At 44.1% G+C, this 12,501-nt stretch overlaps 1 protein-coding gene across 1 annotated transcript in view; it reads right to left on the reverse strand.

The window, feature by feature from the left end:
* The window catches only part of CNGB1 (cyclic nucleotide gated channel subunit beta 1), a 226,273-nt gene that overhangs the window by 142,716 nt on the left and 71,056 nt on the right, over positions 1 to 12,501 (reverse strand). The window contains exons 17-18 of the mRNA XM_073659858.1: positions 5,824 to 5,965; positions 5,370 to 5,402 (exon numbers count right to left, since the gene is read on the reverse strand). Of these exons, the coding sequence (XP_073515959.1) occupies positions 5,370 to 5,402; positions 5,824 to 5,965 (175 nt within the window). The remainder of the gene's footprint in view (positions 1 to 5,369; positions 5,403 to 5,823; positions 5,966 to 12,501) is intronic.

Genomic DNA, 12,501 nt, shown 5'->3' on the forward strand with positions numbered 1-12,501 from the left:
TGGTTCTGATATGATACCTTATCTATGTAGTAAGCTTGGTTCTGATCCTTATCTATGCAGTAAGCTTGGTTCTGATACCTTATCTATGTAGTAAGCCTGGTTCTGATACCGTATCTATGTAGTAAGCTTGGTTATGATGCCTTAATTATGTAGTAAGCTTGGTTCTGATACCTCATCTATGTAGTAAGCTTGGTTCTGATACCTTATCTATGTAGTAAGCTTGGTTCTGATACCGTATCTATGTAGTAAGCTTGGTTCTGATCCTTATCTATGTAGTAAGCTTGGTTCTGAGACCTTATCTATGTAGTAAGATTGGTTCTGATACCTTATCTATGTAGTAAGCTTGGTTCTGATACCTTATCTATATAGTAAGCTTGGTTCTGAGACCTTATCTATGTAGATAAGCCTGGTTCTGATACCGTATCTATGTAGTAAGCCTGGTTCTGATACCTCATCTATGTAGTAAGCTTGGTTCTGATACCTCATCTATGTAGTAAGCTTGGTTCTGATCCTTATCTATGTAGTAAGCTTGGTTCTGATACCTTATCTATGCAGTAAGCTTGGTTCTGGTACCTTATCTATGTAGTAAGCCTGGTTCTGATACCTTATCTATGTAGTAAGCCTGGTTCTGATACCTTATCTATGTAGTAAGCTTGGTTCTGATACCTTATCTATGTAGTAAGCTTGGTTCTGATCCTTATCTATGTAATAAGCTTGGTTCTGATACCTTATCTATGTAGTAAGCATGGTTCTGATACTTTATCTATGTAGTAAGCTTGGTTCTGATCCTTATCTATGTAGTAAGCTTGGTTCTGATACCTTATCTATGTAGTAAGCCTGGTTCTGATACCTTATCTATGTAGTAAGCTTGGTTCTGATACCTTATCTATGTAGTAAGCCTGGTTCTGATCCTTATCTATGTAGAAAGCTTGGTTCTGATACCTTATCTATGCAGTAAGCTTGGTTCTGAGACCTCATTTATGTAGTAAGCTTAGTTCTGATACCTTATCTATATAGTAAGCTTGGTTCTGATACCTTATCTATGTAGTAAGCCTGGTTATGATACCTTATCTATGTAGTAAGCCTGGTTCTGATACCTTATCTATGTAGTAAGCTTGGTTCTGATACCTTATCTATGCAGTAAGCTTGGTTCTGATCCTTATCTATGTAGTAAGCCTGGTTCTGCGACCTTATCTATGTAGTAAGCTTGGTTCTGATACCTTATCTATGTAGTAAGCCTGGTTCTGATCCTTATCTATGTAGTAAGCTTGGTTCTGATACCTTATCTATGCAGTAAGCTTGGTTCTGATACCTTATCTATGTAGTAAGCCTGGTTCTGATACCTTATCTATGTAGTAAGCCTGGTTCTGATACCTTATCTATGTAGTAAGCTTGGTTCTGATACCTTATCTATGTAGTAAGCTTGGTTCTGATCCTTATCTATGTAATAAGCTTGGTTCTGATACCTTATCTATGTAGTAAGCATGGTTCTGATACCTTATCTATGTAGTAAGCTTGGTTCTGATCCTTATCTATGTAGTAAGCTTGGTTCTGATACCTTATCTATGTAGTAAGCCTGGTTCTGATACCTTATCTATGTAGTAAGCTTGGTTCTGATACCTTATCTATGTAGTAAGCTTGGTTCTGATCCTTATCTATGTAATAAGCTTGGTTCTGATACCTTATCTATGTAGTAAGCTTGGTTCTGATCCTTATCTATGTAGAAAGCTTGGTTCTGATACCTTATCTATGCAGTAAGCTTGGTTCTGAGACCTCATTTATGTAGTAAGCTTGGTTCTGATACCTTATCTATGTAGTAAGCTTGGTTCTGATACCTTATCTATATAGTAAGCCTGGTTCTGATACCTTATCTATGTAGTAAGCTTGGTTCTGATACCTCATCTATGTAGATAAACCTGGTTCTGATACCTTATCTATGTAGTAAGCCTGGTTCTGATACCTTATCTATGTAGTAAGCTTGGTTCTGATATGATACCTTATCTATGTAGTAAGCTTGGTTCTGATACTTAATCTATGTAGTAAGCTTGGTTCTGATCCTTATCTATGCAGTAAACTTGGTTCTGATACCGTATCTATGTAGTAAGCCTGGTTCTGATACCTTATCTATGTAGTAAGCTTGGTTCTGATATGATACCTTATCTATGTAGTAAGCTTGGTTCTGATCCTTATCTATGCAGTAAGCTTGGTTCTGATGCCGTATCTATGTAGTAAGCCTGGTTCTGATACCGTATCTATGTAGTAAGCTTGGTTATGATGCCTTATCTATGTAGTAAGCTTGGTTCTGATCCTTATCTATGTAGTAAGCCTGGTTCTGATACCTCATCTATGTAGTAAGCTTGGTTCTGATCCTTATCTATGTAGTAAGCCTGGTTCTGATACCTTATCTATGTAGTAAGCTTGGTTCTGATCCTTATCTATGCAGTAAGCTTGGTTCTGATACCTTATCTATGTAGTAAGCCTGGTTCTGATACCGTATCTATGTAGTAAGCCTGGTTCTGATACCTTATCTATGTAGTAAGCTTGGTTCTGATACCTTATCTATGTAGTAAGCTTGGTTCTGATATGATACCTTATCTATGTAGTAAGCTTGGTTCTGATCCTTATCTATGCAGTAAGCTTGGTTCTGATACCTTATCATTGTAGTAAGCCTGGTTCTGATACCGTATCTATGTAGTAAGCTTGGTTATGATGCCTTATCTATGTAGTAAGCTTGGTTCTGATACCTCATCTATGTAGTAAGCTTGGTTCTGATACCTTATCTATGTAGTAAGCTTGGTTCTGATACCTTATCTATGTAGTAAGCTTAGTTCTGATACCTTATCTATATAGTAAGCTTGGTTCTGATACCGTATCTATGTAGTACGCTTGGTTCTGATCCTTATCTATGTAGTAAGCTTGGTTCTGAGACCTTATCTATGTAGTAAGATTGGTTCTGATACCTTATCTATGTAGTAAGCTTGGTTCTGATACCTTATCTATATAGTAAGCTTGGTTCTGAGACCTTATCTATGTAGATAAGCCTGGTTCTGATACCGTATCTATGTAGTAAGCCTGGTTCTGATACCTCATCTATGTAGTAAGCTTGGTTCTGATACCTCATCTATGTAGTAAGCTTGGTTCTGATCCTTATCTATGTAGTAAGCTTGGTTCTGATACCTTATCTATGTAGTAAGCTTGGTTCTGATACCTTATCTATATAGTAAGCTTGGTTCTGATACTTTATCTATGTAGTAAGCCTTGTTCTGATACCTTATCTATGTAGTAAGCCTGGTTCTGATACCTTATCTATGTAGTAAGCTTGGTTCTGAGACCTTATCTATGTAGATAAGCCTGGTTCTGATACCGTATCTATGTAGTAAGCCTGGTTCTGATACCTCATCTATGTAGTAAGCTTGGTTCTGACACCTCATCTATGTAGTAAGCTTGGTTCTGATCCTTATCTATGTAGTAAGCTTGGTTCTGATCCTTATCTATGTAGTAAGCTTGGTTCTGATACCTTATCTATGTAGTAAGCTTGGTTCTGATACCTCATCTATGTAGTAAGCTTGGTTCTGATACCTTATCTATGTAGTAAGCTTGGTTCTGATACCTTATCTAGGTAGTAAGCTTGGTTCTGATACCTTATCTAGGTAGTAAGCTTGGTTCTGAGACCTTATCTATGTAGTAAGCTTGGTTCTGATACCTTATCTATGTAGTAAGCCTGGTTCTGATACCTTATCTATGTAGTAAGCTTGGTTCTGATCCTTATCTATGTAGTAAGCTTGGTTCTGATCCTTATCTATGTAGTAAGCTTGGTTCTGAGACCTTATCTATGTAGTAAGCTTGGTTCTGATACCTCATCTATGTAGTAAGCTTGGTTCTGATACCTCATCTATGTAGTAAGCTTGGTTCTGATCCTTATCTATGTAGTAAGCTTGGTTCTGATCCTTATCTATGTAGTAAGATTGGTTCTGATCCTTATCTATGTAGTAAGCTTGGTTCTGATACTTTATCTATGTAGTAAGCTTGGTTCTGATACCTTATCTATGTAGTAAGCCTGGTTCTGATACCTTATCTATGTAGTAAGCCTGGTTCTGATACCTTATCTATGTAGTAAGCTTGGTTCTGAGACCTTATCTATGTAGTAAGCTTGGTTCTGAGACCTTATCTATGTAGTAAGCCTGGTTCTGATACCTTATCTATGTAGTAAGCCTGGTTCTGATACCTTATCTATGTAGTAAGCTTGGTTCTGAGACCTTATCTATGTAGTAAGCCTGGTTCTGATACCTTATCTATGTAGTAAGCTTGGTTCTGAGACCTTATCTATGTAGTAAGCTTGGTTCTGAGACCTTATCTATGTAGTAAGCTTGGTTCTGATACCTTATCTATGTAGTAAGCTTGGTTCTGATACCTTATCTATGTAGTAAGCTTGGTTCTGAGACCTTATCTATGTAGTAAGCTTGGTTCTGATACCTTATCTATGTAGTAAGCCTGGTTCTGATACCTTATCTATGTAGTAAGCTTGGTTCTGATACCTTATCTATGTAGTAAGCTTGGTTCTGATACCTTATCTATGTAGTAAGCTTGGTTCTGATACCTTATCTATGAAGTAAGCCTGGTTCTGATACCTTATCTATGTAGTAAGCCTGGTTCTGATACTGTATCTATGTAGTAAGCTTGGTTCTGATACCGTATCTATGTAGTAAGCTTGGTTCTGAGACCTTATCTATGTAGTAAGCTTGGTTCTGATACTGTATCTATGTAGTAAGCTTGGTTCTGATCCTTATCTATGTAGTAAGCTTGGTTCTGATACCTCATCTATGTAGTAAGCCTGGTTCTGATACCTTATCTATGTAGATAAGCTCCTTATCGTATGATATAAAGAGATGCTCTCTATCCGGGAGGCAGCACATAAGTTGCCTCATTTCCCCTGATGAAGCCGGGTCTTTGGTGAAACATGATAGTGAGGGAGCTTTGTTTGATCTTACTATAATAATGCCCATTTCCATTCCTCACTATTACTTATGGGACACACCGCAGGGGTAATTTAATGATTGTATGAAAATGCAAACAGCCAATGAATAACCTGTTACTCTCCGCTGATCTCTTACACAAGTAGGGGAGCAGTGGATCTCAATCATGTACTAATTGTATGTTTTTCTGGAATCTAGTGAACTTCTAGCAGTTGATTACTAGTGTGCAGCAGACATCATTAGCAGAGCAGATATCTAGGTCGTTTGCAGTGTTGAGTAAATTGCATATGTGAATATAGCTTATTTTCTACCCGCCGCCTACTGGGCTCTTCCACTGTCCATGATAAAGAGATGCCCTCTATTAGGGGGAAAGCATATCGAGCACCCACTACTTACTCATTCTCAGCCTCCATGACTTCTTTTTCCACCCTGGATCATAAAATACAGAATTAGCGCATGCACAGGAGGAAGAGACCGGCACCTGGCAAATCAGCATCGCAGCCATAGTGTCTGGAAGCTGCACTAAAGCCAAGCTTTTATGTATTGGCAGTGAATGTTGCTGGAGCGTCTATGTACTGCCAGGCATTCCCAGCTGTATACTCCGCCTGGATCTTATTTTCTGGGTAATCATTTTCGGCCATTATGCCATCACTGCCAGTGATTACTGGTGATCTAATGATTCGCTTTGTTTTAGAAATAAATGGTGACTAGGGATAAGCGAACCCATGGAAGTTTGGGTTTGTCATGTTAGACCAAACTTTAGTTCAAAGTTTGATTCTGGTACCAGAACTTGAACCTGAAGTTGAAGTTTGGGTTGGCTCATCTCTAGTGATGACATTATGCTCCTCACCCTTTTGCTTCCTCGTGTCCTTGTGGTCCTGTGAGCGGGGCAGGACCCTCAGGCTGTGTTGGGACTTCTAGTGTCGCCTCGTCTTGTAGCTGGGACTTCACGTCAGCCATCACCAGGCTCCCATCTTCTGATTGCTCCATTGCTGGAGAGAGATGGAAGAACCCAATTATTGTGAAGTCCAGGGCCTGTCTACAACATGTGCTATGTCCTGACTGTCAGAATTGAGGGGGTGTCCTATGTTATGCTTTGGCCAGGGATACATTTACATAATATTCTAAAGTATATGGGGCAAGTTGGATCACACCACCTCACAATACAGATGGTTGTCTGACATCTGCTCCCTCAGGCATCTGCTTATCCCTTCAGGTATAGGGTTATTGAGGACTCCTCTCTCCGTACAGAAATGTCTCGCACCCCCATCATTAGGACTCCTCCACTGACTCTTAGAAACAAGAGAGTCTTAATATTGAAGATGTCCACAGGTGATGATCCTGAGAATTGATCATGGGCACCCGAGGACCACAAGGATGTGTTAGAACCCTAAGTGGGCAGAATATGGCAACAACATGGTCTCCATATTGTCTGTACTCTGCCTTTCCTGTGAACTTTAAGGGTCGTCTAGTGCAGCCCCCTCAAGGATGAGCACCTCACCCTACAATGAGACATTGAGTACATTATTACAGAGATGACAGAGTGGATGGCAGTGACTGATGTGATGCCCTCTTCTATCTGTCTCTTCAGGTTGGGCCAGCGTTTCTTCTCCTACGGAGGTTACCATTTCCAATGTTCCTCCTGTACAATCTTTATTCAGAATAATCTTGCCATGGGTCAATTGCTCACTTTGGCCACGAGTGACCTCCTCCTCATAGTATGCCTTGGAAATGTCCACTTGATAATGCTGGACCTCTTTTTCAGTAGACGATGTGGCCTGAGGGTGTCGTTCTTTGGTTTGGGCTGGTACGTCCTCCTCATATGATGACTGCTTGTGGTCAATGGTTTGACATGCTGTGTCCTCTGTTTGGGTCGCTCTCTCTTCAGTTTGGATCTTGTAGTTAATTTCCACCCGGTCGTGTGCTGGAAAGTCTTTTTTGTCTCTCTTTGTTTGGTTTTCCACCGTAGGCTGCCATTGTCGAAATTCTGAAGTTTCATATTTTACACCTGGGTGTCCTTGACTCTCGATTTGAGGATACACATCTGTCATTGTGTCCTCTGAGACCTGCGAAGAAGTGGATTCTTGTGGGAGACTAGTTTTAATAGCATCTTCCAGCCAGGTGGCTTGTTGTTGGTTCTGTACACATGGTATGTGGCAATTAGCATCACGCTCATCATTCCTCTGCACCATCGTCTTTTCTGTCTCCATTTGGCATTGTAAGTGACCCATTTTTTGACATGTAAACGTGTCTTCCCAGTTACTCTCTTTGTCGTTTGTGACATCTTTCATCTTCAATCCCAGTTGTCCTGTCTGTGATCTCCTAAGGTTAGCACTGGGCATAGCGACATCTCCTTCTTCACACAGCCTGGTTGTACCTGGACCTTCAGTTCCCCCCGTGTTTGTTAGTTGCTGCATAGTTTCTCTCTCTTCAGGGGGTATCATGCATTTTACAATCGGTCCATGGTCTTCATGTTCTACCTGAGGTTCCCAGTTACTTATTTCTTTTTTAATATAATTTTGGATCTGACCTCCTAATTCCTCTCGAACAGCCAGATCAATATGATCACTGTTTGGTTGAGTTCCCTCATTTTGGTCACATTCTCCTGTTATGTTCTCCATTCTTTGACTTTCCCTTAAACATTTAATTTGATTATTTTCACTGGCATATCTGGAATCATCACACACCACAGACTGATTGTAGCTTGGACACTGCACCTCTTCATGTCTCGTAGCCTGATCGTGGCTCAAATGCTGGACATCTTCATATCTCATAGAATGATCGTGGCTCTGATGTTGCACCTCTTCATAGCTCGTAGGATGATTGCAGCTCGGACATTGCACCTCTTCACATCTTGTAGGATGATCACAGTTCAGACATTGCACCTCTTCATATCTTGTAGACTGATCATGGCTCAGATGCTGCACCTCTTCACATCTTGTAGGATGATCACAGCTCAGACATTGCACCTCTTCATATCTCGTAGGATGATCGTGGCTAGAATACTGCACCTCTTCATATCTCGTGGACTGATCATGGCTCAGATGCTGCACCTCTTCACATATTGTAGACTGATAGTAGCTCAGATATTGCACCTCTTCGTATCTTGTGGACTGATCATGGCTCAGATGCTGCACCTCTTCATATTTCATAGACTGAGCGTGGCTCAGATATTCCACCTCTTCATATCTCGTAGACTGATCGTGACTCAGACATTGCACCTCTTCATAGCTTGTAGACTGATCGTTGCTCAGACATTGCACCTCTTCATAGCTTGTAGACTGATCGTTGCTCAGACATTGCACCTCTTCATAGCTTGTAGACTGATCGTTGCTCAGACATTGCACCTCTTCATAGCTTGTAGACTGATCGTTGCTCAGACATTGCACCTCTTCATAGCTTGTAGACTGATCGTTGCTCAGACATTGCACCTCTTCATAGCTTGTAGACTGATCGTTGCTCAGACATTGCACCTCTTCATAGCTTGTAGACTGATCGTTGCTCAGACATTGCACCTCTTCATAGCTCGTAGGATGATCGTGGCTAGAACACTGCACCTCTTCATAGCTTGTAGACTGATCGTTGCTCAGACATTGCACCTCTTCATAGCTCGTAGGATGATCGTGGCTAGAACACTGCACCTCTTCATATCTTGTAGACTGATCGTGGCTTGGACGCTGCACCTCTTCATGTTTCGTAGACTGATCATGGTTCAGACATTGCACCTCTTCATAGCTCGTAGGATGATCGCTGCTCAGACTTTGAACCTCTTCATATCTTGTGGACTGATCATGGCTCAGACGCTGAACCTCTTCATATTTCGTAGACTGATGGTGGCTCAGACGCTGCACCTCTTCATATTTCATAGACTGATGGTGGCTCAGACGCTGCACCTCTTCATATTTCGTAGACTGATGGTGGCTCAGACGCTGCACCTCTTCATATTTCGTAGACTGATGGTGGCTCAGATATTGCACCTCTTCGTAACTCGTGGACTGATCATGGCTCAGATATTGCACCTCTTCATATCTCGTGGACTGATCATGTCTCAGATGCTGAACTTGCATTTCAGGATAATTTTTCTGATTAATGTTAATCTGCTCATTGCTGTGTTCTCTGGACTGTTGGAGAACATGTTCTCTGATTTCCACGGTGTTACCGGCACAGCTGTCCTCTCTGCGCTCTTGCTTATAGGCTTTTTGGTCATCTTGCTGCTCATCTATTTTATTTTGCTCTATGTTTGTCTTGAATTGAGGTTGTTCCTTGTTCTCCGCTATGTACATGCTCGTTCCATACTGGTCCGCTGTCCTGTTGATGCCTCTGCGCAGCTCTTTGGGGACCGTAGAGGAACCTCCTCCTGGAAGGGATGAGCAGGGCACGAGGTTACCAGGTTGTTCATCAGCCACTCACAGTAGCATTTACTAAAAGCTCATATCAGTTGCTTCTGGCCATGAAACACCCTGATGGTGGATACCAATCATCTCTGACTATATCCCACACATTACTAATATGGCTGCAACAAGACTGAAATTAATCCTTTTTTGGAAAAATTTCTGAACTAACTTAATGGGGTTGGCCACTTAATGTCAACCCTGTTTTAAATTATGTGAGGAAGGAAAATCTGACACCAATACTTCTTTTCTAATTCTTCAATCTGAAAGGCATGACTCCTTGTGAAGATAAAGCTTCTCCCCTCCGCCATGCCACTCTCACCCAGAATATCCTGTGAGCTACAGGGGCACAGAGAAGACTTGTCTATGGGTGAAAGCGCACAAACTCATGGAGGAGCCGTGAGTCCTTCAAGATCAAGTCTCATCACATGCTCCTCCATTGTCTGTGCTATGCTGACGAGAAGTGGTGAGAACGAAAGTCAGGCAAAGGGTGCTTGGACTTTGTCCAGGTTCTGCTGGTCAGACTGCCATCATATATGGCTGACTGATAAGGTATTGTGTCATGTAGTGTCGAAAGCCTTCATGAGACAGCTTGTATCCTGTAGGTTCAGCCCACACGTCTTCTAGGTCTCCTCTCCTGTCACTCTCTAACATAAGATGGCTCTTGACATGACGGCTACATCAATGTAAAATGTCATTGAGGACGAGGCTTTCTCTGCAGCTTCCAGGCACAGTGCAGACAACCAGCAGTAACAAACATGGCACCTACCGTGGGCCGCCGGCTCAGCTGGGCCTCCATCTGACATGGCTTCCATGTCTACAGTGTCATCCACATATCGGGGATCTTGCTCAGTATTTGGAGGTAGAATACAGACTGCAGGAAAAGAAGGAGATTTTTCAGTGCAAGTAAACCAGTAATGGCGGAGGAGCTGGACATCAGGGCTGGCGTGTGAGTGGTGCACAAGTCATTGCCATCCTCCTGGGTCTGACACTGAACACTCCGGACAAAAGTCATCCATACACGGAGCCTCCGTCTGTGCTGGGGCGGCCTTCCTTCATATTCTCCACATTGTCACATAGGGGACGTGGTCTCCATCCATAATACAAGTCAGCGCTTAGTTACATCTGACTACAGAGCACACAACTAAGCGCAGCCAGCCATGGCGACAATGGAGACTGGCCGTTATAACGAGTGTGTCATGGAGCCTGACAAATAGCTGATATAATTCTACATGTTAACTTGATCATTGGTGTCCTGATAAGTTTCCACAGGGATCGTAGTTATCATTGTAACATGGCTGCCAATTATAGTTCAGGCTTCAGCGGCAGCCTAGTGAGAACAGCACGGCTCGATCAGTACTACAGCTCAGGCTTCAGCTGCGGCCTAGGGAGGACAGCACGGCTCGGTCATTACTACAGCTGCGACTTAGTGAAGACAGCACGGCTTGGTCAGTACTACAGCTCAGGCTTCAGCTGCGGCCTAGTGAGGACAGCACGGCTTGGTCATTACTACAGCTGCGACTTAGTGAAGACAGCACGGCTTGGTCAGTACTACAGCTCAGGCTTCAGTGGCCTAGTAAGGACAGCGCGGCTCGGTCAGTACTACAGCTCCGGCTTCAGCTGCGGTCTAGTAAGGACAGCGCGGTTCGGTCAGTACTACAGCTCAGGCTTCAGCTGCGGCCTAGTGGGGACAGCGCGGTTCGGTCAGTACTACAGCTCCGGCTTCAGCTGCTGCCTAGTGGGGACAGCATGGCTTGGTCAATACTACAGCTCAGGCTTCAGCTGCGGCCTAGTGAGGACAGCACGGCTCGGTCATTACTACAGCTGCGATTTAATTAAGACAGCACGGCTTGGTCAGTACTACAGCTCAGGCCTCAGTGGCCTAGTAAGGACAGTGCTGGCTCGGTCAGTACTACAGCTCAGGCTTCAGCTGCGGTCTAGTAAGGACAGTGCGGCTCGGTCAGTACTACAGCTCAGGCTTCAGCTGCGGCCTAGTGGGGACAGCATGGCTCGGTCAGTACTACAGCTCCGGCTTCAGCTGCGGTCTAGTGGGGACAGCATGGCTTGGTCAGTACTACAGCTCAGGCTTCAGCTGCGGCCTAGAGAGGACAGCATGGCTTGGTCAATACTACAGCTCAGGCTTCAGCTGCGGCCTAGTGGGGACAGCATGGCTTGGTCAGTACTACAGCTCCGACTTCAGCTGCGCCCTAGTGGGGACAGCATGGCTCGGTCAGTACTACAGCTCAGGCTTCAGCTGCGGCCTAGTGGGGACAGCATGGCTTGGTCAGTACTACAGCTCAGGCTTCAGCTGCAGCCTAGAGAGGACAGCATGGCTTGGTCAATACTACAGCTCAGGCTTCAGCTGCGGCCTAGTGGGGACAGCATGGCTCGGTCAGTACTACAGCTCAGGCTTCAGCTGCAGTCTAGTAAGGACAGTGCGGCTCGGTCAATACTACAGCTCAGGCTTCAGCTGCGGCCTAGTGGGGACAGCACTGCTTGGTCAGTACTACAGCTCAGGCTTCAGCTGCGGTCTAGTAAGGACAGTGCGGCTCGGTCAATACTACAGCTCAGGCTTCAGCTGCGGCCTAGTGGGGACAGCACGGCTTGGTCAGTACTACAGCTCCGGCTTCAGCTGCGGTCTAGTGGGGACAGCACGGCTTGGTCATTACTACAGCTCCGGCTTCAGCTGCGGTCTAGTGGGGACAGCACGGCTTGGTCATTACTACAGCTCAGGCTTCAGCTGCGGTCTAGTGGGGACAGCACGGCTTGGTCAATACTACAGCTCCGGCTTCAGCTGCGGTCTAGTGGGGACAGCACGGCTTGGTCATTACTACAGCTCAGGCTTCAGCTGCGGTCTAGTGGGGACAGCACGGCTTGGTCATTACTACAGCTCAGGCTTCAGCTGCGGCCTAGTGGGGACAGCACGGTTTGGTCAGTACTACAGCTCAGGCTTCAGCTGCGGTCTAGTAAGGACAGTGCGGCTCGGTCAATACTACAGCTCAGGCTTCAGCTGCGGCCTAGTGGGGACAGCATGGCTTGGTCAGTACTACAGCTCAGGCTTCAGCTGCGGTCTAGTAAGGACAGTGCGGCTCGGTCAATACTACAGCTCAGGCTTCAACTGCGGCCTAGTGGGGACA

The sequence above is a fragment of the Phyllobates terribilis genome, unplaced genomic scaffold, assembly GCF_046119375.1.
Source record: "Phyllobates terribilis strain yellow unplaced genomic scaffold, ASM4611937v1 Scaffold_14__1_contigs__length_39327217, whole genome shotgun sequence".
Classification (NCBI taxonomy): domain Eukaryota; kingdom Metazoa; phylum Chordata; class Amphibia; order Anura; family Dendrobatidae; genus Phyllobates; species Phyllobates terribilis.